The sequence below is a fragment of the Mus caroli genome, chromosome 5 (assembly GCF_900094665.2).
Source record: "Mus caroli chromosome 5, CAROLI_EIJ_v1.1, whole genome shotgun sequence".
Classification (NCBI taxonomy): domain Eukaryota; kingdom Metazoa; phylum Chordata; class Mammalia; order Rodentia; family Muridae; genus Mus; species Mus caroli.
In genome coordinates this window covers 26128558-26156426 of record NC_034574.1, presented here as the reverse complement: position 1 = coordinate 26156426, position 27869 = coordinate 26128558, and the positions used below count along the sequence as shown (strand labels likewise).

At 44.0% G+C, this 27869-nt stretch overlaps 1 protein-coding gene across 6 annotated transcripts; it reads right to left on the bottom strand.

Annotated features, from left to right (window-relative positions):
• On the bottom strand, positions 1-27869 carry Znf512 (zinc finger protein 512). 6 transcript variants are annotated; one of them, XM_021162320.2, is made up of 14 exons: positions 27733-27869; positions 27097-27155; positions 14798-14985; positions 14099-14203; positions 13717-13800; positions 12904-13028; positions 12167-12253; positions 9993-10091; positions 9286-9453; positions 7484-7675; positions 6700-6801; positions 4525-4587; positions 3383-3481; positions 1-1787 (listed from the first exon to the last, which is right to left on the bottom strand). In XM_021162320.2, the coding sequence occupies exons 1-14, from the start codon at positions 27760-27762 to the stop codon at positions 1500-1502; spliced, it is 1689 nt and encodes a 562-aa protein (XP_021017979.1). In that variant the 5' UTR covers positions 27763-27869; the 3' UTR covers positions 1-1499. The 6 variants fall into 6 exon arrangements, with proteins under 6 accessions (XP_021017979.1, XP_029333541.1, XP_029333542.1 ...); XM_029477681.1 differs by having other exon boundaries at positions 5-1787; positions 14798-14979; positions 27733-27860; XM_029477682.1 differs by lacking the exon at positions 27097-27155 and having other exon boundaries at positions 5-1787.

The window sequence follows — 27869 nt, the reverse complement described above, 5'->3', positions numbered from 1 at the left end:
TTTCTGAGAGAGTCATTTTATTTGTCAAATATTCTCCAAGTCCTTGTCACCAGAACTTCACATAAGCTTCTTATTTCCCCTTCTCTACAACCCTCACCCTCACCTACTTACAGGGCACTGAGGGCATGAGCACGAACAGAGAGCAGCACACATACACTGTTTCCTTGACTTGTTTCAAAATGACCCTTCTGGCAGTGCCCAATTCAAGTTTTAATGCCCCATTATTGAAAAGTGATCTTCACAAAGCACACATGATAAAGCTATTTAGAAGAGCACAGAGAACGAGACTTTAAGGGTGGCAAATAGCCTTTCAGAGTTTGGAAAGGTAGTGTTCGTCCATATCAAGGTTAGCTTGGTCAGTGGCACAGGCCACATAGTAGGTGGGAATATAGAAGAACAGTATTTACACAAAAGGAGGAAGAGAAACCAGGAACACGACAACAAGGCTACTTACTCTAACCCACGTTTCAAGATATCCACCCTCACAGGGGAAGAGCCCACTGAACACAACCAGACAGGCATGAGGTACAGAGACCATTCTTTCCGGCTCCAGAAAAATATCTACATCTGGTGTCAGAATCTCACAATATAAAGCTGATAGAACTCATATACAGCACAGTAGGACAGCACTCTCAGAACATTCAGACAGAGGTGAGCTAATGCCATGGACGACATAAGTGGGCGTGGCCTAACAAGTGAGGTAAGCCAGGGGAGAGGGACAGCACACCTTGCTTTGCAGCCTCAGTGGCATTGCCAGGGGCCAGGGCACCAAGTCAACACAGTGAGGGATGCTGGCAGTCTAGGAGGGTGGGGCCCCTCTCCTGACATCTTAAGTGTTTGGGACACAGACTCCTCAGGCTGTTCTCATGTCTGTGGGTCCAGTTAGTCCCTACTCCAAGAGTAAAAGCTACCAAGCTCCTAGCTTTTCCGTGCTAAATCATTTTCTTCCTCTTAACAGTAAAACATAATTAAAGACAAGCAGCCTCTGTCAGGCTCCACTTCCCGGGATTCAGAGTCACACTGTAACAAAAGTGGCAGTTTTCCATTCTAGTCCTCTTATGTCACAAACACAGAGGGATAAAATCTGTTAACGCTTTTTAAAAAAATTAGTTTGGAACTGTTTTATAAGCTAAATGATGGAGTAGCCGTTAAATCAATGGGGATTCCAAGAACATTCACAACCCAGACAGGAAAGAAGGAAGAAAACCTTGCACTCATTCTTAACCTTGCACAGGACGTGGGGACCTGCAGCTGCTCTTCCAGGGGAGCTCTCTGGGCAACAGAAAAGCAAGAGGACTCCAAGGGAATATGAACCTACTGAGGCAGGGAGGGGAGAAAGTGAACGAGTCAGGAAGACTGTAAAATTTACACAGAGGAGCTCAGAGTCACAGCCCAACAGCAACAGCTGAAAGCATCTTCACCCAGCCCCAGACCCAGGCCTCCCCTGCACATATCCCATGACAACTGCATCACATCCGCAGAGCACAATCAACGGCTGCCTACTTCCTCCCTCGTTTGTGAGTGGTCTTGGCGGGTTCGGCTTTCTGGGGCTGTGCTGGCACTGGCTCTGGGTCGGATCCCATCAGCTCCTCATTCCCGCCCTGCTCCTTCCCTGCCTTTGGCTCCAGCTGGCTCTCGGGAGGCTCCATGCATGGCTGCTGCTGCCGTCTCAGAGACCGCCGCCTTCCGTGTTGCTGCCGTTGCTTCTCCTCCTCCTGCTGCCGCTGCTTTATCTTCATCAGCTTCTCAAAGCTTTTCGTGGTTGTTGGGTTCACAACAAACCAATCCTGCAGGGGAACCCCATAAAGGACAAAATGAAGGGACAGGAAGAATGGAGAAAAAGCAGTATTAGGTATATAGCATAGGAGTGAAGAAGCACACAGAACTTAGAGCTCTGTTCTGGAGAAATGCAATACAAATTAGCTCTCATAAATGTGGACTGTGTAATGCATGATTCTGGGTAATTCAGTAGGTGATCATCAGGTGTGGTGGTGCATGCCTGGAATCTTAGTACTTAGGAGCCAGAGGGATCATTTTCAAAGATATAGCTAGTCTGAGGACAGCCTGGGCTACTTAAGACCCTGTCTCAAAAACCCAAACCTGGGCTGGAGAGATGGCTCAGCAATTAAGAGCATGTTGTGATCTTCCAGAGGACACAGCTTCTGTTCGCAGTATTAACACTGGGCATCTGACAACCACCCATGACTACAGTTCCAGGGTCTTCTTCCTCCTCCTCCTCTTCCTCCTCCTCCTCTTCTTCGTTTTGGGAAATTCATCACACACTATACACCCGTGGGGCGTCACTGATCTGTCCTGTGGAAGTGCTCCTCTACCTGTGCTAGCTGTGTCCCGTGAGTTGACATCCCAGCCCGGGAGACTGATTAGATTGCTCAGATTCAGGCTTTTGCTTTTCTAGAAGAATGCGTTATAATAAGTTTCCTGTACCACATAATTTTCTATAATGAGGCTCAAAGAGATGGAGTGACTTACAGGAAGTCAGAGGGAAGGGAGAATGGCAGTCAGGGTCTGCTTGGGAACCCTGCTCCTGTCCCAAGAGGAGGAGACAGGTGGCAGGCCAGGTAAGCACTTTGTAATCACAGATCACAGCCACCTTCTTTCCTTTCTCTTCTCTTCTCATATCTTTCTTTTTTCCCTCCGTTCTTCTTCTTTTTTTAGTGTGTAAAGTTGTGTTTCTGCATGCATGTATGTGTACCACCTTGTGCTGGGGTGCTCCCCCACCCATCCACACTGATGATTGTACAGGGAGGAGCTGATAACTAAAATCTAATTCCCTAATTGTTTCCTGATTGGGTCAATAAAGATGGCAGAAGCCAATCGCTGGGCCAAGGATAAGGTGGGATTTCTGGTTGTTGGGCGGCTTAGCAGAGGAACTGGCAGGGGGCACTCGGAAAAACACCAGCCAGCAACATGGCTGTTCTTGGAGAGCCATGTTCTTGGGAACTCGGGGAGAGCTCCCAAGAAAGAGTAAGTATGTTTTTAAAATGACATAGAACTGATGATAATTTAAAGACCCCAGGTTATTGGCAAACATTAAAACATCTAAATGTTTATCAGAAGAAAATGCTGTAAAACAAGATCAAACATGTAACTTCAGCCTGGTTCCCAAATGTTCCATTAAATCATAGGTAAGAGAATTATAGGGGCTCAAACATGGCAGCCACAGTGAGCTTTATCTAATTTTTCTTCACAGAAGATTTCATTTACACTCATGTAATTTCAGACAGCATTTTAACTCTGGCAAGTTCTCAGCACAAATTTCTTTGCCAGTCCTAGATCATGAAGGCAGGGGCAAGGTCAACTCTTAGAGCCTCAGGACGGGGGCACACAGGACTGCACACATTAGGGAAGGCGGGGCGCGCACCTCGGCATGGACAGAGTTGATGTGATACTTGACACCGCTCTCTGACACAAATTCCTTCTGACACAGGAGACACTTGTACTTCCCAGCCACGAAGGTGCCCTGTTTCAAAGAAAGAAAAGAGAATCATCTCAGAATTTGGGCAGTGATTGTGAGAAAAGGAACGGGGAACGTCTTAATCAGAATTCGTGGGAAATAGTCCAAAACGGCAATATATTTGACAAAATCTAGCTAAGGCAAACTCTCACGGCCAGAGTGCACAGTACACGTCACAGCCCGTCATGCCCCTCCGTCCACTATGTCCTGAGCCACGTGGTTCCACCTTCTCTGCTTCCTTTCACCTTGCTTCTGGCATTCTTGATTCCTCTCCGCAAATCATCAAATGCCCAGGGTCATTAGCGACCATGGAACAGTGCTTCCCACTGTGGCAAAGGCACCGTGGAAACCCAGAATCCCATTGGCAATACTGAGTTTAAGGACTTAGAAACTCTCCCAATGGCACTGTCCTCAGCGCTGCTACTCAGATCTGGCTGAGATGTCTACAATGCCCTTGGTGCCTTCAACTGAGACTTCCCTCTCCCTGCCTGAAGTGTGGGTTTCAGTGGTGCTCATTTGTGTGAGGGGAAACTTCTAGATGGGCCTGGAAAGTGGCACCACTTCTCATGGTTCATGGGCTGTAGGGCACCTGGGTCAACATGGAAACGATTCAGGGAGATGAGTGCATGTTAGCCTGACACCCTAGCCTGTCCTCCAACCCCTGAGGCCAGTAGGTTCCCAGTGGGTTGGTCTGAGGATCTTCACCAGTCCAAACAACTTCTTCTTAGGAAGATTATTGCTAAGTACAGCAACGTAGGCCCAGTATGTGAAGACCAGGGCAAAGAAAGCAATCTCTGGTTGGGATTCCAAATCCATACTTTCCTTCCAGTTCCTTCAAGAGGTATGACATGACTTTGCTGACCTTTTCTGTATCCCAGATGCACCTGCTGCCCAACCAAAGGGACCAAGAATTTCCATGATCCTGAAGCCAAAGGCAGCCTCTGATGACGGTCAACAGAGTGCTTGGCTGTCCACCTAAACTGAGCCCTCTTCTATGCCAGACTACCAATGAGGATACTTTAAGAGAGTAGATAGAAAATGTTACAAACCAATGTACAAGAGCCCAGGTGAGCTTTAAGGCCAGATACACTACTGTAGACAGCCTCACAACCCTGGAAAAGAGAAGCCAAAGTGAGTCTGTGCCATACAGAACCCTTCTCTTAGCAATGTAATCATTTACACTGACCAATTCCACATTTGGAGGTAGAAGATCAATCATCAGCGCCATAAACCAAATTCCAAACAAAACAAACAAACAACCCAACAACAACAACACACATGAAATGTACAGAGGCAAGAAGGAAACAATAAATAGAAGATGATAAAGAAGATGAATAAAGCTCCAGAAGTCTAAGCTATTCCTTTCCCTGGTCTGCTCACTGATATTTAACAGAACACAGTTTCAGATGTATATCTATCTGAAACTATATATATACATATATATGTGTGTGTATATACACACACATATATATGTATATATGCACACACATATATACTCACACATATATACATATATATATATACACACATACATATATGTATTTAAGATTTATTTATTTATTTATTTAATATAAGTGCACTGTAGCTGTCTTCAGACACACCAGAAGAGGGCATTGGGCCCCATTACAAATGGTTGCTGGGAATTGAACACAGGACCTCTGGAAGAACAGTCAGTGCTCTTAACCACTAAGCCATCTCTCCAGCCACTAAGCCATCTCTCCAGCCCGTCAGAGTTATATTTTAACTCCGTTTAATTTGGTATAAATATACCAACTTTTGTATTTATTTCTTCTAAAAAGAACTACACTATCAGCTCGGGTGCCAATTTTGAAGCTACAGGTGAAATTCCTGCCACTCTGTCATGGAGAAGTGGAGTCCACTCACACTCTCAGTGAGTCTGGGTGAGCCCTCCTGTGATGGTCTAAGTAAGAAATACGCCCCATAGATTTCTATCTTACTCTGTTGACTAAGGCACCATTGACTGAGGCATCTTTCAGCAGAAAGCATTTGGTTGGGAGATTGCTTATAGGCTCAGAGGGTAAGTTCATAACTATCATGGTAGGAGGGATGGCAGCAGGCAGGCAGGTATGGTGCTGGAGCAGTAGCTAAGAGCTGACACTATCCACAAGTTGGAAGCAGAGCCTGAGCTAACTGGGAATGGCATGGGCTTCTGAAACCTCCAAGCCTGCCAGAGACATACCTCCTCCAGGGAGGCCACCCCTACTAGTCGGAACTAGGCATCCTAATCCGTGAGCTTATAGGTTCATTCTCATTCAAACCTCCAGAGTTCCTGTGTGAGCACTTGGTCCCTCTGGGAAGTGGATCCTTACTGGAGAAAGCGCATCATGCTCACCACTGCTGCTATCCTTCCCACTGGGATGGTTTGGATATGCTTGGCCCAGAGAGTGGCACTCTTAGGAGGTGAGGCCTTGTTGGAAGAAGTGTGTCACTATGGGGGTGGGCCCAGTGTGGAAGAATCAGTTCTCATTGGTTGCAGATAGATCAAGATGAAGAACTCTCAGCTCCTTCTCCAGCAGCATGTCTGCCTGGATGCTGCCATGCTTTCCACCATGATGCTAATGGACTGAAAATCTGAATCCATAAGCCAGTCCCAATTAAATGTTAGCCTTTGCAAGAGTTGTCTTGGTCATGGTGTCTCTTCACAGCAATGAAACCCTAAGACACCCACCATGATGGACTCTGGTCCCGTTAGAACTGTGAGCCCAAGCAAACTTTTCCTTCTGTAAGTTGCTTCTAGTCATGATGTCACAATCACAGAAATATAATAATGTATAATAATATAACTAATATATCTGTGATGTTTTTGACTAAGAGGACGCTATGGAAGGATGCTGTAGAAATTGTGGCAATGAGACCTTAAAAGAACTGAGTCTTTTAGTTTTGTGTCTAAAGTTAGTCACATACATCCCATACTGGCTATCCAGCTATTCTGAAGAAAGATAGAGACCACACGGCAGGCCATGCTGAATGCAGCAGCAAAAGACATTGCAGTCCCATCCAAGGACTAATTCACTGATCCCATGAATGACCTCAAATGATGCTGCATACGGCAGTGGAGCTGTCCTAATGACTGTTGACAGGTGTGTGGAGTTACCCAGTTCTGAACAAGCTAACTGCTGCACGAGTCCTCCACAGTGAAGCAATCAGTAAGGACTACAGCAGATGCTTAGAGGCCTTTACTGATAGGACAGGGGGAGAATCACCTGGTTAGGACACTGGATACGATGGTACTTCTTGATATCCGTCTTCCACTTGTGCAGGACTTCCTGGCTAAAGGTAGGTAACCCAGGGCGAGTATATTTTAACTAGAATACAAGAAACATTGGATTGCAAGAATGCAACTCCCAATCAGAACAGAACATGCTCAAAGCTTCATACCTATTTTGAAAGAGTGGGAGCAGGAGAGTGCGGTGGCACTCACCTTTTATCCCAGTACTCGGGAAGCAGAGGCAGGCAGATCTCTGTGAGTTCAAGGCAAGCCTGGTCTACAGAGTGAGTTCCAGAACAGTCAGAGCTACACAAGATTACATCTGTCTCGGAGTGTGTGTGTGTGTGTATGTGTTGGGGGGAGGGGGGAGGGAAAGTGATGTTTTGTATTTTTCTTTTTTTTTTTTTTTTTTTTTGGTTTTTCGAGACAGGGTTTCTCTGTATAGCCCTGGCTGTCCTGGAACTCACTTTGTAGACCAGGCTGGCCTCGAACTCAGAAATCCGCCTGCCTCTGCCTCCCGAGTGCTGGGATTAAAGGCGTGCGCCACCACGCCCGGCTTTTGTATTTTTCATCATGTACATCTGTGCGCCTATGTGTGGGTTTTCGAGTGTGAGGAGCACAGCACAGGTACCTGCAGAGATCAGAGAAAGGCTTAAGATCGCCATGGAGCTAGAGAGCTGGAGTTACAGGCTGCCATGAGCTGCCAACTATGGGTGCCACACAAATCCATACTGGAAAGCATTCTACACAATATGATTACCAATGACACATGACCTTACCTTCCGGTCATCGGGTACCAGGTCCTGGAGAACCTTCCTCTTCGGCCATTCCTTGGTTAGTTCAGCGGAGGCCAGCTCCTGCAGATGGTACACAGCTATCTTGGCAGAACGCCGTTGAACTCGGCCTCCACCCTTTGCCTCCAAACTCATCTCCTTTAAACAGTCTGGCTGTTCTGACTCTGGGAAGAAGACCTGCAAGTGGGAGACATGAAAACATGGTTGACAAGTGGCTTCAGTCACAGCCAGTGATTAAACATGATGCCCTTCTTTGCAGGAGGAAACCTGTGATGCTAGCACAGGGGAATAGAGATAGAGATCCTCAGAGTTCCCTGGCCAGCCAGTCTAGCTAACAAAGTCAAGCTCTAGACACTCAACGAAGACCTGACTTCAGCATGCTTGCTCACAGGTATGTATGCTACCCTTAGCATACATGTTTGCACACACACAGACACACACACCACCACATATGAGGGTAAGGCGGCAGGAGAAGGTAGCTCAGTCTGCTAAGCTTGATTCCCCCAAACCCACATTAAAAAGACAGGTGTGGTGGGGCATCTGTAACCACATCACCAGAGTAGCTGAGACAGTAGATCTCGGAGGCTTTCTGGCTGGCTAGAGAGCCTAGCAGAAAGGCAAACCCTAGGCCAAAAAGACCCTGTCTCAATGAAAAGGGTAGGGAGCTACTGAGGAATGACACCTGAAGTTGTCCTCTGTCCTTCAAATGCACACACACACCCCTATACATTCATACACAAATGTTTACATGTTCAGGAGCACATGAATACACAAGCTTGGAAATATAATATAAAAACAGTTAAGACACACACAAGAAAATGAAGACTAGAGACAGATTCCCACAAAAAAATTCTAAATAAGAGAGAATGTTTTAGTTTTAAATAAATATAATGGGGGTTGGAGATAGCTCAGAATTAAAAGCATTTGTTGCTTTTGCAGAGCATCTAGATTTGATTCCCAACACCCTCATGGTGGCTCACAACTATGTAACTCCAGTACAATGGGACATGACACCTTCTTCTGATTTCTGTGGGCATTAGGCACTCAATGTGATGCACACACACACAGGGAAAATTCTCATTCACACAAAATAAAGGCACTAACTAGGGAGTGTGCAGATGGTCAACGGATAGAGAAGCTATCACATAAACAGAAGGACTGGAGTTTGTATCTCTAGCACCCACATAAACGCTGGGTAGGCACAGCAGGCCACCAGTGACCCCAGCATTTAGGAGGCAGACACAAAGGCAAGCTGGCTAGTTAGACTATCAAGAACTGGTGAGACCCTTCCTCTATACATGAGTGGAGTGATCAAGAAGACACCCAAGGTCAGCTTCAGACTTTCATATGTGCACTTCCATGTGTGTGCACCTGAAAATATATGTGTGTTTATACTTAGAAAAACACACATACATGTTGTGGTGGTTTGAATTAGAACGGCCCTCATGAGCTCTGATGTTTGAATACTTGGTGCCCAGCTGATGGAACTGTTTGGTAAGGATTAGGAGGTTTGGGCTTGTTAGAGGAGGTGTGCCACTGGAGAACAGGCTTGGAGGTTTCAAAAGACTCTTACCATTCCCAATTAGCACTCCCCTCCACCTCTACCTTCTACTTGTAGATCAAGATGTGAGCTCTCAGATGCCCTGCCATGATGAACTCAACCTGCCGAACCCATGAGCCCAATTAAACACTTCCTTGTGAGCTGTGTTGGGGACACACAGAAGACACAGGTAGGAGTGACAGGCACAGCACACACCCTCAATAGCTACAGAAGAAGCAATACTCACAGGCCCATGCTCTGACCTCATGTGGTATGCAAGCCCAGCCTTTGACCTGTACGGTTTCCCACAGTGGTGACATTTCAGGGCCAACTTCTCGAGCTCTGAAGCCTCTTTGCCACACTTTCTAACATGGTACAGATATCCCATAATGCTGGTGAAGGTACTGGAGCAACTCTGAACATAGGAAAGAAGCCTATGTTAGAACGGTATATGTTTCACATGATCCCTAAATTTGTCAGAAATCACCAAGCACTACAAACCACAAAAAGACAGCGAGACAAGACGCTCACCAACATTTCCCACAAGCCCCTCCCCTTGGCAATCGTGCCTCTGGGCCAGATGGCGATCAGTTCAGTGATCACTGAGCAAGTGTACCACACACCTACTCCAGGTCATAACTTCAACTGTGACCCAATCCCACCCCGATATTATCTAGCCAGCAACACTGATCTCCTCACGGAGTGAGCTCCTGAGAATCATCTTCCTCACACTAAAGGATGGTAAAGAAGCCCCTTCGAGCAAAGAGGACGATGGGGAATATACTTGTGGAGAGGAGAAAAAATAAAGAACTGCAAGACATCTGGAAAAGTAGGTTGCACCCTATGCCACCAAGGGGCAGAGGAGCAAGAAACCTGAGAGGGGTGACCAAGGAGAAGAACAACAGGAAGACAGACCTGAGACTCCAGGCCCCAGTCTGCCGCCTTGGCTCTCACCTCACGCATGCACCGGAGCTTTCCCATTCTCTTTAGAACTGTTCGCAGCCTCTCCCTCTCACTTGGCTCATCTACTTCATCTCCTGCCTTCAAAATTGGCTGGAATCAAAAGAAGCAAATAAACATGATCTAAGGAACAGAAAACAAAACAGCCCCCTCCAGAGCAATCAAGAAATTAACTATGAGCCATACTGACGTTGTTGAGTCTGAGTTCTGGCTCCATTTTCTGGATGGCGTGAAGTAAATGCAATGGATACCTGAGTTCTGACCTCTTACCCACCCCCACCCCCAGTACGGGAGAACCTAAACACACAAGTACCTATGAAAACCCAGCTCAAAAATTCTATCCTGTGCTATTCCAGCAGTGAACAGTCTTACTCAGTCTCCTATGATGTGGCAGAGACAGAGCCAGCTTCACTGAACTACCTGTACTAAGTAAGAGATACCCAAACACAGAACCCCAGCTGAGATGGAAAAGCTAGTGATTTGCTAGCTCCTCTCCCTGCATCTTCATGCCAAGATCTACAGCAAGGATCAGCAGCATGAACTGGGAAAGTATTTCTCGATGGCCTGCTGCACTGGCTACAGCTTGTTTGATCTGGGCTTCCGAGCAGCGTGAAGGAGCACCAGGTGTGGGTGTGCGACAATTAGAACGTCCTCTGCTGTAGCACCAGCAACAAGTGCTCTGAATGCAGCCGCTGGGGCTGGATGGGAGGTCCTCACATGGCCTCACCGTCCAGCCTACAGCCTCCGAGATGCTTTTCTCAGCAGAGAAGACTCCAGTGGTGGGGTGCTCTCTCTACCCACCCCCAAGAATTCCTACCCAGGAGGACTTCCCAGATGTCATAGCTGCAGCTGGGCCTTAGATCCCCTATATGCCAGCCTTCTACCAGATACTCCATTCTTCCCAGGTTCCACAGAGCTCCCCTCAGCCCTCGAAGCCTTCTGGAAATTTCTAGTCTCTCATTTGACACAAGACTACCAAGATGGAGGTGGCACGGTAGACACAGACAAACCAGCCTAGGATACCTCTTTCTTTTGCTTTCTTTTTTAAAGATTTATTACTTTCCTCCCAACCTAATATCTCTATTGATTATCTGGGAATTTCGTACAATGTAACCGAATCACACTCATTTTCTGTCTTTTGCATGCACCATCCTCTAATCTGCTAGAGATGTCTTTGCTATTTTCACTAAGCGGACATGATGCCCTTGTTACAGTTCCCACATCCTCATCCTGCTGTCTCTGGGTCTCCAGTCTGTAAGTGGAACTGTTGCTTGTGAGTGTATTTCCTTCTGTGGATAACTGCTCACAAGCTCTTTAGGGGCCCCAGCCTATTGTCCCCATTGCTACTCTGCCAGATGGCCTTGTATTAGCTATCCTCCTGCCTCAGCTTTCTAAAAGCTGGAACTGTACACGCCTGTGCACTGTGAAACCTTTTAACATTTGCTCTGCTTCTTGCCATAGTTTTAATATTCCTTTCCCTGATGATCAAGAGATTGACATTCTCACATGTTAACTGAACACGAAGCTAGGTAGGTAGAGTACACTTCTGTAATCCCAGTCCTTGAGAGGTAGACACAGTAGGATTAGGAGTTCAAAGTCAGCCTCAGCTCCACAGGGAGTTTGAGGGCCAGCCAGGGGTGCAGTAAAATAAAACACACAGTGATCATAGGCTCCTGCGTATAAGGAAGCTGAGGCAGAAGGATTACTGCAAACTCATGGCCAGTCTGCAGTTGTGAGTTTCAAGCCAGCCTGGACTATTGGGCAAAACCTGAGGAAGAAAGAGAGGGAGGGAGGAAGGAAGGACAGAAGGGAGGGATTTTTACATCATTTCTGGTGCTCATGAATTATACAGCAATAAACCTGGGTGTGCAAGTATCTGATACAGTGTCTTACAGTCTTTTAGCTGTGTGCACAGGAATGGTAGTTCTATTTTTGGCTTTGAGGGAATCTCCATACTGACTTACATGGTGGCTCCATCAACTCACAGTCCCACTACCAGTGGATAAAGATAAAGTTTTCCCCATATCCCTTGCATTTTTAAAAATTAATTTAAAAAACTTTTCCTTTAAATAAGTATGTATTTGTGTGTTTGTATGTATGTATGCATGCATGTGTATGTGGATATATAATCATCACACAGGCTCTCAGAGAACACAGGAAACTCTTACCAGACTATTATGATTGGCCATGACGTGATACTTCATTCCGGCCAGTGAATGAAGTTGTTTCCCACAATGATGGCAGGTAAACATTTCCTGAAAGGAAAAAAGGTCAGTTCTCAGTGCCTGAATGTTCAAAGGAGAAACAGAAAGTCACAAAACACCATAAGCTGGGCTAGTCACTAGCACGCGTCACTCCTTCCTCATTGTGCTCTGGCCTGAACCTGATGTTGCCACAGGCTTGTGTGTGGAACACTGGGTCCCTGGCTGGTGGAACAGGGTCACTTAGGAGCAGGCCTCTGTAGGTTATGACCCTGCTTCCCTCCTGTTCCAGTCCGGACTCAACCACCCTGTGAGAAGCTCTGACCCAAGTGCATGGTACTTGCAGATGAGTCAATGAAGCCAGTTTGGTTTCCTGGCCACTGAAGGCTTCTACCCTCCCAAACCCTGATGTAGAGCAAGCTCCTCCCTTTAGCTCTTTGGGTCAGGTGTCTGCGCACAGTGATATAAAATGATGAACACATTAAAGCGGTTGTCACTTTTCTCTGCATTCCATGTACACACATTAAAAACGCAACTAGTAGTACAATTAAATAAACATGCAAGCCCAAGCCGGTACATGCAAAGTCTGTTTTCTCTACCATTCAATGCTACCCCAAGTTAGCTATAATAGACTGCACACGGTACCAGAAGTCTATAGTTAGAAAAAAATCCTAACAGTCATGAAATGCCACAAAATAGCTAACCTGTTTGCAGTTTTCCATGTGTTTCTTTAAACCCTCTATAGTCTTCCTCCCCACTGCCTGGCAGGTAGGACAGGACACACTGCCTTTATCCATGATCTCTAAGTACCACTTTTCCTCCATACTGCCTACAATGGAAAGAATGGGACACTGTAATCTGCAGCATTCTTCAGAAACAGACAGCGTAAGTCCACAATTGAGGGCAATACTGTAAGTGGTTTGTCTTGGTGGATGACAATGAACACATTCTTGCAGTACATGGCTTCCAAACATAACTTGTTTCCATTCACTGTAGAGTTTCAGAATCTTTGGCCCACATCCCCATGAAAAAAACCTCATCTGTCCACTTCCAAGTCCGGTGGAGTGAATCAGAACTGGGGACAACTTTTCAGATCATGATGTAAGAAAAAGATACTGAGATAGGCAAAACTGCTATCTGAGATTTTTTTTCACGTGCCTGAGACCATGCTAAATGTTTTTATGTCATTTTAAATTTCATTGTTGTAATGCTTTCTGTCTACATTCAAGGAAACCCAGGATTGTACAAGGGACAGACCTAGGCAGCTCAGAAGGCATACTGTGCCGAAACTTCAACCTATGTGATCTCCATGAAGCGCAGGCGAGGCTTGGTGGTGATGCCTGCCCATTAGGATGAAGTGCTGGGTCCAATTACCCACAGAGACAGGGAGAGAAGGGAGGTAAGAAAGAGACAGGGAGAGAAGGGAGGTAAGAAAGAGACAGGGAGAGGTAGGTGACAGCCTCAACTGGATCATCCTCCCTCACAGAGATAACACGAATATTCAATGAGACGAATACCTGCTGCATAGACTGGCGGCTCCTTCCGGACCCGACGAGCCTGGGGTTTGGGGTGAGGCTGAGCTTTAGGCCGCTGCTTCCTCCCTACATAAGATGGAAACTTAGAAATCTCGCAAATCCCTTCTCCTTCTATTCCGCGCAGTAGGCCCCACTCCCTCAACCTCCTGCCCTTCCTTTCCACAGGACTGAGCGAAAGGGTACAAGAAGGCAGGGGAAGGTCACTCCCTCACTCAAATTCGAGGGTCTCCAAAGCCAATCAAGCCTCCAAAGCAAAGGCGCTTTCTCTACATCCTTAAAGGGTGAAGCTCGGTCTCCTATGGAAGGACAGACAGTGCAGGACCCTACCGTCTCCCATGGAAGGACAGACAGCCCAGGACCCTACCGTACAGCTTGTGCTTCTTTTGAGGAAGCTCGTGATAGTCTTCATCTTCTTCTTGCTTGACGTTCCTCTTTCCTTTGGCCTTCTCCTTTTCCTTTTCACCTGTGCCTGACATTCCACACAACAACAAAGCAATCTGTAAATGGTCATTTGGGCTTGCCTTCAAAAAAACCTCATCACAGTACCACAAGGCACAGATCACCACAAAATGCACCCTCACAGAACAGCTTGGAGAAACTTGCTGTGAATTGGTTTGTTTGTTTGTTGTTGTTGTTGTTGTTTTGTTTTGTTTTGTTTTTTTCGAGACAGGGTTTCTCTATATAGCCCTGGCTGTCCTGGAACTCACTTTGTAGACCAGGCTGGCCTCGAACTCAGAAATCTGCCTGCCTCTGCCTCCCGAGTGCTGGGATTAAAGGCGTGTGCTACAACGCCCGGCTGATGTGAATTGTTTTTAATCCATGGAGTCCCCTCTTCCCTCAGAAACCATCAGATCTTCCTTATGCTTAAACGGGTCTATAGAAGCAGCACTCAAAAAGACAGCTATAAGTCAACCACTGACTGTGACCCTCTGGCATACATTGCCACGATTTAACCCATTACCCAGCCCTCACCTCACTACTGATAAACAACCACACCATACCAAAATATCAAGCACACTAGATACACTCTCCTGTCTCAGAGCTGAGAATCTGAAATGGATACCTTCAACCTGTGAAGTGGCAGCAGGCTTGATTCTTCTCATCTTCATCCAGTAGGTAGATTTTCGGAGGGTTGCTGCGAAGTCACTGACTGGTTCACAAGAGGAGGCGGATGACGAGCCACTCAGGGAATCCTCATGAGGTATAGTGTACTGGAAACTGTTATCCTTTATGGGGCACTGGGCCCTATTACTGACACAACACAAAGTCATGGACCACACAGGAGAAGCTGGAGACATTTACTACTAATTTTTCTCACACTGTAAAAACACAACCAAGCTAATAACTTGTGCAAAACTATGAAGACTGGTTTTTGTTTTGTTTACAAAAAGCAAAATAAATAAATAAATAAATAAACAAACCAAAAAGAAACCACATACAAAAAACAGTACATGGGTTAAAACATACTAACAATTACGAGTCAATTCAACACAATGTACACAATTCCTCTTACACCCAGGGCAGTCAGAGCAAGCAGGCTATACAACTGATCCCTCTGCAGCCCAGGCCTTCCCAGACTACTCAGAGTTTACATTCAAGAGGCTGGAGAATCAAGGGAGGGCATACCTGTGAGGAACTTTCTAGATTAGATTAGCCTAGACGTGCCTATGAAGGATTACAGCGATTAGGTTAATCTAAATGAGAAAATCCACCCTGAAAATGGCAATGTGTGGCAGGGTCAGGCTCCCTGAGAGGAGGCCTGTGTGAAGCTGTGCAGGTGAAGACATGGAGACCACAGGATTTCCAGAGAGGAAAGCAAGCTAGAGGCATAGAGTGGGCTTGCTCGAGTTAGAGGATGTGTACTTCAGATTGCAAAGCCGGAGGAAGAAGCCACTCAAGCCCCCTGGAACACAGATGATTCCATCATGAGCCCAAGATGCTGGACACAGAGATGCAGGATGCTCTTCTCTTTGGTCTGGGGATGTTTACTTTGTATACCTTCATGCTTTAAGGATGTAACTTGTTTTTAATCATGCTGAAGCTCAGAGTTAGGACATTTCCTGAAATGTCACAAGAGACTTAGAAGTTTCAGAACTGCTAGACTCCAGACACTTTTGAAGTTGGACTGAGTATATTTGCGTGTTAGGAGGTAGCATGAACCTATGAAGACAATAGCAGAGGAGTGTAGATTAAGACTGATGTGTTTGGGGGCCAGCACGATGGCTCAGCAGGTAAGCCTGCCTACGGTCAAACATGACTCCCTGAATTTGATTTTTCAGATCCACATGGTGGTGATAACTGACCCCTGCAAGTTGTCTTCTGACCTCCACACATGTACCTCGGTACCCAAACATGCACATACATATACAAAAATGTGATAAAAAATATGCTTGATATATTTGGGTCAACAGGATCTAGAATCACCAAAGGGACTATGTGTGATGATGGATTATCCAGATTCGGTCAGCCTCTGGGCAGGCTTGTGAGTGGTTATCTTGACATCATTTATTGAGGTAGGAAGATCCACCCCAGAAGCGGACATTATTTCCTGGGTCCTCAACTACATAAAAAGGAGAAAGTTACTTGTGCGCAAAGTTTGTTCTCTCCTTCCACCACATGGATCCCAGGAACTGAACTCATGTCTTTAGGCTTAGCCTTTATCCACTGGGCCATCTTGGCAGTTCAAGAATAGATGAACTAAATAGAGGGGGTAAGGGAGAAGGAAGGGGCAGCAGACAGCCAGATGTATTAGTTTATAACTAGCATCTCTGTAAACACGAGGATGAGACAGGAGAACTGTCTCAAGTTCAAGTCTATCCTGAGCTACAGAGTACAACTTTGTCTGTGGGAGGGGGAGAAGAAGAAGAAAGAACAGAAAGATGGAAGAGAAAGAAGAGGAAGAAGGAGGAGAAGAAGGAAGAGAAGGGGAAGGGGAGGAGGAGGAAGGAGGAAGAGAAAAAGGAGGAGGAAGATGAAGGAGAAAGAGGAGGAAGAGGAAGAGGAGGAAGAAGAAGAAAGAAGGAGAAGAGGAGAAGAAAAAAGCAAGCAAGCAATGACAGGAATGATGGTGCATATCTTGCATTCCCAGTATGAGAATGTATGCTTACACAAATAGTCTGGGAAACAAGTTTTAAATAATTTAAAGCAAAACTATAACATCGTTTGATAAGATTTTCAGTAATATAGAAAACATATCCAAAACTACTATATAAGGGAAGGTGGCAGGAGATGGAAGGAATCTATGAGTTTGTGAGATTTCTACATTTAAGCAGAAGCAGACATTAACTCAAATAGACTAAGAAAGAAAGTACAGATTCCCCAATGTGGGTGCTGGGAATTGAACTCAGGTCCTCTACAGGAACAGTGTGCACTCGTCACTAGCAGGGCGTTTAAATGGGACTCTAAGCACTCATCTGGCTGGATACTGCTTTTAAGTGTGGGAACAAACCATACGCAGATAGAGTCAGTAATAAGAAAGTAGACCCAAATCCAACCCCAGTAATGTGAATTCAAAGGCTTTACACAAATGCATACACAGATAGAGTGTCAGTAATAAGAAAGGAGACCCAAATCCAACCCCAGTAATGTGAATTCAAAGGCTTTTGGGCTAAGCACTCCAGTTGTGATGGTTTGTATGCTCTGCCCAGAGAGTGGCACTACTGGGAGGTGTGGCCCTGTTGGAGTAGGTATGTCACTGTGGGTGTGGGCTTTAAGACCCTCATCCTAGCTGCCTGGAATTGAGTATTCTGCTAGCAGCCTTCAGATGAAGATGTAGAACTCTCAGCTCCTATTACACCATGCTTGCCTGGATGCTGCCACATTCTCACCTTGATGATAATAGACTAAACCCCTAAACCTGTAAACTTGCCCCAATTAAATGTCGTCTTTTTAAGAGTTGCCTTGGTCATAGTGTCTATTCACAGTGCTAAAACCCTCACTAAGACACCAGTTAAGATTGACAGAGTCACTACAAAGATATCCTACTTGTATATGCTCCCTATTATTGGTGACCTGTAATATATATACATAAATAAAAACTATACATGGGACTGAAGTGATTGCTCATGATTTCAAAGTGTGTACTAAGCTCTAGAGGACCTGAGCTCGGTTCCCAGCACCCACATCAGGTGGCTCATAACTACCTGTAAGTCCAGCTGCAGAGGGGTCTGATGCCTCTGTTCTTGGCAGGTACCTGTACTCATGTACACATACTCACATAGCACACACATACACATCTTTAAATTAAATAAATTTTAAAGTAATGCATCAATGAAACTATAGTATGTAATCACCAAACACAGGATCACTGTGATGGCTATTTTAATTTCGATATAACAGACATCAGGACAGAGAGTCCTGCCAGATATAAAGACAGGCTTCCTAATGACAAAATGTCAAATTATTCAGCAGACATAATGATCTGTTGCAATAGCTAATAATAGAGCTTCAAACTACACATACTGAAAACTGACAGCATTAGACAAAGCAGACACCTCCATAAGCTTAAAGACTATAGTCATCTCTCTCGGCAACTGATGGGACAAAAGCCAAAACTTCAGTGAAGAATAAATGATCTGAATCACATTAATCTTTAGCATTTACAGAATCCCTCATGGCCAGTAGCTTTTGCAAAATACTGTGTTGAAGATATACATTCTTCTCAAGTTCACACCGTGCATTCACCAAAACAGAGAATATTTTGGGTCTCAAATGTTAAATTTTTATTGAAGGGAGGAAAACCATGTGCATATCAGAATCACGTTAGAAACTAAGAGCAGTAATCTATTCTAAAACAAGCTGGGCATGTTACTCCCAGCGCTCCAGAAGCAGAAGCAAGAGGATCTCTTTGAGTCTGAGGCCAGCCTGATCTACAAAGTGAACTCAGGACAGCTAGGGCTGTTACACAAAGAAACCCTGTCTCAACACAACAAAACAGGACAAAACAAAACAAAAAGCTATTAAAAAACAAAAAACAAAATATTCAAAGATTTAGAATTTAATAACCTGCTCCTAAATAATTCTCAGGCGAAAACTGAAACCATAAAAGACACTGGGGTTATTGTATAGTGCGCAACCGAGATGCACTTATCCTAGGATGCGAGATAAGTAACACGGCACCTGGGAGGGAATACAAAGCTCTAACTGCTCCCTTCAGGAGGACTCAAAGTCAAGGACATGAGGATTCAGTTACAGACATCTTAAAAAGAAAAGCAAACTTAACCAAAGAAGAAAAAAATTTAATGTACAAACTAGGAGAAAAACATTTTTTAAAAATTTATTACATATACAGCATTCTGCCTGCATGTATGACTGCAGGCCAAAGAGTACCAGACCTCATTACAGATGGTTATGACCCACCATGTGCTTGTTGGGAATTGAACTTAGGGCCTCTGGAAGAGCAGCCAATGCTCTTAACCTCTGTGCAATCTCTTCAGTACTGGTAGAAAAACTCTTGATTCTTTGAAATAAGCATTAAATGGAGAACCTTGGGTAAGTATATAGCTCAGGGCTTGATTAGCATGCACAAAACCATGAGTTTGACCTCTATGAGTTTGAGGGTACCCTGGTCTACATAGCAAGCTCCTGGCCAAATCCTATCTCAAAATAAATGAACAAACAAAACAACAACAAAAACCAAAACAAAACAAAATCTTGATGAAAGAGAAATCTCTGCAATCATGGGAGGCAAAAGTTTCTTAAATAGGATCCTTAAAATCAAGAAACCCAGAGGTAGTCTTAAAGCTGGCTTAGTGTTTGCTTGTGCTAGCTTGAGGACCTGAGTTCAATCCCCAGCACACATCAAAGCCAGTTGTGGATGAATGTGTCTATTACTCTACCACTGGAGCAAGGGGAGAAGTAAACTGGATCCCAGAAGCTCACTGGCCAGTCTAAACATTAGTGAGCTCCAGGTTCATTGAGAGACCTTGTCTCAAAAAATAGAGGAGGGCACCTACCTTGGACCGTTAGCTTCCATAGCACACACACAGGCACATGTACCTCCACTTACTCAACACACACACAAGAAACACAAGTGAATATTTTTACAAAGGCCTCTGGCACTCCAATCAGGAGAGCCAGTAGGTTAACTGCAGATCTTCAACTCTCCCTTGGCTCTTCCAAAACCAGTCTCTCTGTCTTATCCCCAACTCTGTAGCAACCATTTGCTGCAGCCTCCCTCTACCCCCAAACCACTGTGTCCATCTCCAGTTGATCACACAGATCTTCCCCTCCTCCTAAGTTCCCTCTCCCCCACTTCACTGCTTTATTCCCGCCCCCAACTCCCAACAGTCATTCCCTGGAACCTGTAGGTCACTCTGGCTAATGCAGATCCTCACCTCTGCCTCCATATCTCCAAGTCCAAGTCCAAGTTTCCCAATTTCATCTCCATACTTTAAAAACCTGTACTCCAGGGCTGGAGAGATGGCTCAGCGGGTAAGAGCACTGGCTGCTCTTCCAGAGGTCCTGAGTTCAATTCCCAGCAACCACATGGTGATTCACAACCATTTGTAATGAGATCCAATGCTCTCTTTTGGTGTGTCTGAAGACAGCTACAGTGTACTCACACACATAAAAAAATAAATCTCAAAAAATCCAAACCAAAACAAAAACCTGTACTCCAGGTAGGCCATGGTGGCTCACAGCTTAGATCCTAACTCTTGGGAGACAAAGGCAGTCAGATCTGAGTTTGAGGCCTAGTCTACAGTGTGAGTTCCAGGACAGCCAGGGGCTACACAGAGAAAAATACTGTCTCAAAACCCACAAGAAAACAACAGGAAATGGATAATTTTCTCAATATATACAACTTACCAAAATCAAGATCAGATAAGTAATTTGAACAGGACTATAATCCCTAAGAAAATAGAAGCAGTAATTAAAAGACCTCCAACTAAAAGAAGCCCAGGACCTGATGACTTAATGCAGAATTCTAAGAGAGTTTCAAAAAAGAGTTAATGCCTAAATCCCTCAAATTATTCCACAATACAGAAATAGAAGGAACAATGCTCAATTCATTTATAAGGCCAAAGTTATCCTGATATACAAGACACATAAAGACCCAACAAACAAAGAGAATTACAGACCAATTTCCCTCATACACATACATGCAAAAATACTCAATGCAAACCACATCCAAGATCCCATCAAAGACCTCATCCACCACAACCAAGCAGGCGTCATCCCAGAGATGCAGGGATGGTTCAGTAGATGGAAATCTGTCAATGTAACCCACCATATAAATAAACTGAGACAAATTTACACAATCATCTATCTCANCAGATGCAGAAAAGGCCTTTGATAAGATCCCACACCTTTCATAATAAAAGTCTCTGAGAGATTAGGAATACAAGGGACAGAGCTCAGCATAATAAAGGCAGCAAGCCCATAGCCAACATCAACTTAAATGGAGTAAAACTCAAAGCAATCCCACTAAAATCAGGAACAAGGTTGTCCACTCTCTCCATACCTATTCAATACAGTGCTTGAAGGAATAAAACAACTAAAGGAGATCAAGGGGATACAAACTGAAAGGGAAGAAGAAATCAAAGTATTTTTACTTGCAGAAGATATGATAGTATATGTCAGTGACCCTAAAAATTCCCCCGGAAGCTCCTACAGATGATAAACACTTTCAGCACAGATGCAAAATTAACTCCCACAAAACAACTATTAGCCTTACCATATACAAACGACAAAGGGACTTTACACGAAGAGCATGGAGTTGGGTGGGTTGAGAGGCTGGGAGGATCTGGGAGGAGATGTGGAGGGGAAAGAATAGGATCCAAATACATGGTGTGAAAAGAATTTGTAAATAAAACAATTAGAGATAATGCTGTGATGTGATCCAAACAACACAGGCTTTAAATTCAATTTTAGCTGTCTACCAAATGAAATGAAAACACTTGCCTACACAAGATTGACACAGGAATCTCACAGTTTTACTGTAATTCCCCAAATTTTCATAAAGTCTACACAAATTGTGATGTAACAATATGGAATTCTACTTGGTAATGAACTACTTTCAACGGAAATTATTGTTCTGCAAAGAATTTTTTGAAGACAAGGGGAGTGAGATGTGACTTAATTTATATAAAATTGTAGGACATGTAAACCTCTGTACAGTTACAGGTCACCAGTGCTTAGGGACAGGGTAAAGGGTGAAACAGACTGCAAAAGCACACAAGAAACTTATGGGAGAGCTGGAGAGATGGCTCAGCAGTTAAGAGCATTTGTTGTTCTTCCACAGGACCCAAGTTCACTATCTGGGACACAAACTGGGAGGCTTACAAATGCCATCTCCAGGAGATCCAACCCCCATACCTCTATGCATACGGCAGTCACAAACATAACACCCACACAGATACAAATGCATAGCATAATTATAAATGATAAAAATAAATCTTAAAAAAACAACAACACTTTTGAGGTGCTGGAGAGATAGCTCAGCAGCTAAGAGCAGTGCCTGCTCTGGCAACCTATCCAGTTCCAGCTCCCAGCATCCACACCGCAGCTCACAACTGTCCATACCTCCAGTTCAGGGGTCTGATGCCCTCTTTTTGCCTTAGTGGGCACTAGGCACACAAATGATTAGATGCACAAGCAAGAAAAACACTCATACACAGTAAATTAAGTTGAATACTTAAAAAAATTGAGAGGAGCCATGTGGAAGCTGAACAACACTACTCAATGATAACTTGGTCAAGGAAGAAATAAAGAAATTATAACTTTTTAGAGTTTAATGAAAATGAAGCCACAACATACCCAAACATATGGGACACAATTAAAGCAGTGGGAAGAGGAAAACTCATAGCTCTGAGTGCCTCCAATTAAAAAAAAAAAAAACTGGAGAGAGCATACACTAGCAGCTTGACAGCACACCTGAAAGCTCTAAAACAAAAAGAAGCAAATAGGAGTAGCAAGAGGAGTAGATGGCAGAAAATAATCAAACTCAGGGCTGAAATCAACCAAGTAGAAAAAAAAAAAGAACTATAAAAAGAATCAACCAAACCAGAAATTGGTTTTTTGAGAAAATCAACAAGATAGATAAACCCTTGGCCAGACTAACTAGGGTGCACAAAGAAAGTATCCTAATTAACAAAATCAGAAATGAAAAAGGAGACATAACAACAGAAACCGAGGAAATCAAAAAAAAAAAAAATCATCAAATGCTGTTACAAAAGCCTATCCTCAACAAAACTGGAAAATCTGGATGTAATGGACAATTTTTTAGACAGGTACCAAAATTAAATCAGGATCAGATAAACTATCTAAACAGTCCCATATCCCCTAAAAATTAAATAAATAAATAAATAAAATAAATAAATAAAAACAGCCATAAAAAATTCTCAAGTATGTTGTGTAATCTATCAACCCAAGGCAGTTTTATGTATTAAAAATAATACTACCCAATCACAAAAGAACTCAAATGATATGTACTCACTGATAAGTGGATATTAGCCCAGAAACTTAGAATACCCAAGATATAAGATACAATTTGCGAAACACATGAAACTCAAGAAGAACGAAGACCAAAGTGTGGACACTTTGCCCCTTCTTAGAATTGGGAACAAAACACCCATGGAAGGAGTTACAGAGTCAAAGTTTGGAGCTGAGACAAAAGGATGGACCATCTAGAGACTGCCATACCCAGGGATTCTTCCCATAATCAACCTCCAAGCGCTGACACCATTGCATACACTAGCAAGATTTTGCTGAAAGGACTCAGATATAGCTGTCTCTTGTGAGACTATGCCGGGGCCTAGCAAACACAGAAGTGGATGCTCACAGTCAGCTATTGGATGGATCACAGGGCCCCCAATGGAGGAGCTAGAGAAAGTACCCAAGGAGCTAAAGGGATCTGCAACCCTATAGGTGGAACANCATTATGAACTAACCAGTACCCCAGAGCTCTTGACTCTAGCTCATATGTATCAAAAGATGGCCTAGTCGGCCATCACTGGAAAGAGAGGCCCATTGGACTTGCGAACTTTATATGCCCCAGTACAGGGGAACGCCAGGGCCAAAAAGTGGGAGTGGGTGGGTAGGGGAGGGCGGGGAGTGTATTGGGGACTTTTTGGATAGCATTGGAAATGTAAATGAGGAAAATACCTAATAAAAAAATATTTAAAAAAATAATAAAATTATCCATGAAAGTAAAAAAAAAAAAAGATACTAAGTGATATTGTAACAATACGTGCTCCTTTATGATGCAATGCTTGCCATGATTAATGTCTTTATAATTAATCACTGGTTTAGCAAATCTCAGCTTCTAATCACAGATGAGAAGGTTAGCCTGCTTTCAACTCTTTTTGGATTAAGAATTTTTTTAAGGGCTGGAGAGATGGCTCAGCAGTTAAGAGCACTGACGGCTCTTCTAAAGTTCCTGAGTTCAAACCTCAACAACCACATGGTGGCTCACAACCATCTGGAATGAGATCTGATGCCCTCTCCTGGTGCATCTGAAGACAGTCACAGTGTACTTAGATGTAATATTAAATAAATCTTTAAAAGAAGAAAAATTTTTAAATGACTTATTTTACATATGTGAGTTCACTGCTGCATCTTCAGACACACCAGAAGACAGCACTGGATCCACTGTAGATGGTTGTGAGCTGCCATGTGGTTGCTGGGAATTGAACTCAAGACCTCTGAAAGAGCAATCAGTGCTCTTAACTGCTAAGCCATCTCTCCAGCCTGGATTAAGAATTTTTAAGAGCCTCTAGCCCAGTGGTTCTAATTGTGTATGTCCTAAGACCACTGAAAAACACCAATATTTACATTATGATTCATAACAGTCGCAAAATTGGTTGTGCAGAAGCAAAGCAAATAATTGTATAGCTGGTGGTAACCACAACATGAGGATCTGTATTACAAGGTCCACAGCACTGGGAAGGTTTAGAACTTTCCCATATGCTCCATAGCCCATTCTTCTAAGTAAAACTATGTAGGCTTAATTTTTTAAGAAGCCTTCTGGTTGGGCTCAGCATCCTTTGGAGTCTTTTCCTATTCCACTTATCTTTACAGAATGATACACTCCATGCTTTCCCTCTCTTTTTAAGTCTCACTTTAAATCATCAGCTCTCAAACTTTGCAGTCTCCTTGGAAGATAACTAAGAATAAGTATTTCTGGCACTGGAGGCAAGGCTCAGTGCTTAAGAGCACTTGCTCCTGCAGAGGACCTGATTCTATTCCCGGCACCCACAGGGAGCTTCACAATCATCCATCACTCCAGTTCCAGGAGACCTGATGGCCTCTTCGGAGCTCCATGGGTCTGTGGTGCACAGACATTCATGTGAGAACATCACAAACACTAAATAAACCCAAAGAGTTTTAAGTGAGTACTCCCAATGACTCCAATTCTGATTAAGAGACGGACCCATTTGCCTTCATTCTGCTTAACAATTTTCTCGAGGTACACACTCACACACACCATTCTTTCCATGATTCCTAGAAAAGCTGATGAATGCGCTCATCTTGTGGAGAAAACAAAAACAAAAAACATGTTCCCAATCACTTTTCACAGAAGGTTAAGTCTTAATTCTGTATTTAAAATCAGCTCTTCATTTAAGCCCATCCATTTTGTTGGTAATGTCAGGTCTTGTTTCAGAAATTCCCAGTTTGGTTTATGAATCCAAAATCCAACTGTTGCCAAAGACAGAAACCTGTCAACACTGTTTCCCCCCCCCCCCCGAACTCTCACCTCCTCTCATCCCTGGCATCTATAATATAGTTACAATCACATGCTACCTTTCACATACAGTTACGATCAGAGGCCACATTTCACTTTCTTCCTTAGGTTTGAGCAAAATAGTCTTGGTACCAGTTTTCACACTTCTTTCAACCCATCTCTTCAAAGGTGACCTTTCCCCTCCAGGATAATTACAATTGCAACATCTTAGCATGCCTTAAAGGACCTGGCTCCTGCTACCTTTTTTTTTTTTTTTTGGTACTTCTTTTTCGTTTTTCTTTTCTGTTCAGATTTATTTACTATATGTAAGTACACTGTAGCTGTCTTCAGACACACCAGAAGAGGAAGTCAGATCTCATTACGGATGGTTGTGAGCCACCATGTGGTTGCAGGGATTTGAACTCAAGACCTCTGGAAGAGCAGTCAGTGCTCTTAACCGCTGAGCCATCTCTCCAGCCCCCTGCTACCTTCTCTTAATGATGCCCTGCAATATCCTCCACCCGCTATCATCCTCCATGCCAATGTCACACAGCTAGTTATTATAAACTTCTTCTATCAGGTCAAACACTGACTTCATGGGAAAGGCAGGTGGGACTGCTCAGTATCTAACGGAATTATTCTTTGATCTTCAAGCCTCTGTCTTTGTGTGGACTATTCTGGTAATACTGAAATCATCCCTCTGCTTCCCAAAAGTGGCATTAAATTCCACTATAAGAATATTTACTAGCAGTGCACAAATTAAAAGCGTAGCACATGCCTGTGATCGCGGTACTGGGAAGGCTGAGGGCAGAAACTGCAAAAGTTAAAGTTCACCCTGGCCTACACAGTAAGCTCCTGGTCAGCCTGGGCTACATAGTGAAACCCCATCTCAAACAAAAATACAAGTGTGTAGTGGCACAGGCCTGTGATTCCAGAACTCAGGAGACAGATGCATGAGGACTACAAATTACAGGCCAACCTAAGTGTAGCAGGGAATTTCCAGATAGTGAGCCCCTACCACAAAAAATAGTCTTTTCCTATTACACTGGATTGTATTGCCTCGATTACCCAATTCATCTGTTGAACGGACAGCTTTGTTTTCATGCCTGGTGCACAACCTACTACACAGCTTGTACAGAGCAGACATTTCATAAGAGTTATCTAAGTGAATGAACTCACCAGGGAGGGCCAAGTTAATAAAATCTTTCTTTTGTGTTAGCCATGGCAAAACTTAGCACATTCATTACAGAAAACAATAAATCAGGGCTGCAACCAATTAGCTTAGAAATGTAAAGATTGCTTATAGCTGTTTTTATTTCCCTCCCAAGTCCATCAAATTAATTATGAGCACATATTTAATGTGGGAGCAGAGGACATGCAGGAATACCACTAACTGAAACACACACTCCATTTTTATTAGACTGCATCTTTATTGCAAGCCAGGTTTTCTTTCCCCCACACTAGGATTATATCTGCACTGTCCAATCCCGTAGCCACTACCTACAGATGGTTATTGAAGTTTTAGTCCATTAAAATGAAACAGAATTTGTAATTCGGTTCTTCAATTATACTAGCCACATCTCAAGTGCCCCAAAGCCATACCTGTCTGGTGGCTCTGATGCTCCACAGTGCAGACACAGAACATCTTTAGCAGCACTGTCTACACCATTACAAAAATGTCCTCAGAAAACCTCACTTACTTCTTAGCTCCCACGATCCTGGTGCTCCTCTGCTGCTTAAGGGATGTGGGTCCCGGGGTCTAGCAAATCACAAGCACAGGAGTGAGTGCTAGGGACCTTTGAAGCTCATCCACAAAGAGATGAATCCCCCTTGTGCCTAGATGTGAAGCTGTCCCGAGCAACTACTTCAAATGGACTGAAGGAGACACTTTTTAGGAAACCTGTGCCATTCTATTTATTTACAATGTAAAGACGGGTTGACAATACCAGAGTTTTCATCTTTGTCCATTCTCAAAACCCTATCCTAGATAGAGGCTTGAAAAGAAAAGACGGGAAAAAATATATATGATACATATATATATATGTATTATATATATATATTAAAAGAAACGGGAGGCACTGGGGATGCTGAAGGAATATAAATAATTACAATGTGTCGAGGAACTCAGTCCAAGGATACGAGGACTAAGCAATAAAAATTAAAATGGGAAGAAAAAAGGGGGTAAGTGGATCTGATATAAAAGGGTGGGGCCTAGGATTGGCTCTGAAAAAAAAAAAAAAAAAACAACTCTGAGTACAAAACAAAAGCAAAGGACCGCGTGTTCTCAGCTCGACAGTTCTATCTCTAAAGTATAATGGTCACACCAAGAAACTCACGGCGGTGACTGCACCGAGTCGGGAAGACATCACTCCCCCTCCACGCCTAACAATTTCACCCAAGGGCTCCGGACAGACCAACGCCACTTCCGCTCTCCTCGCCTCTCCCGGATGTGGTCTCAGCGGCGACTAACCCT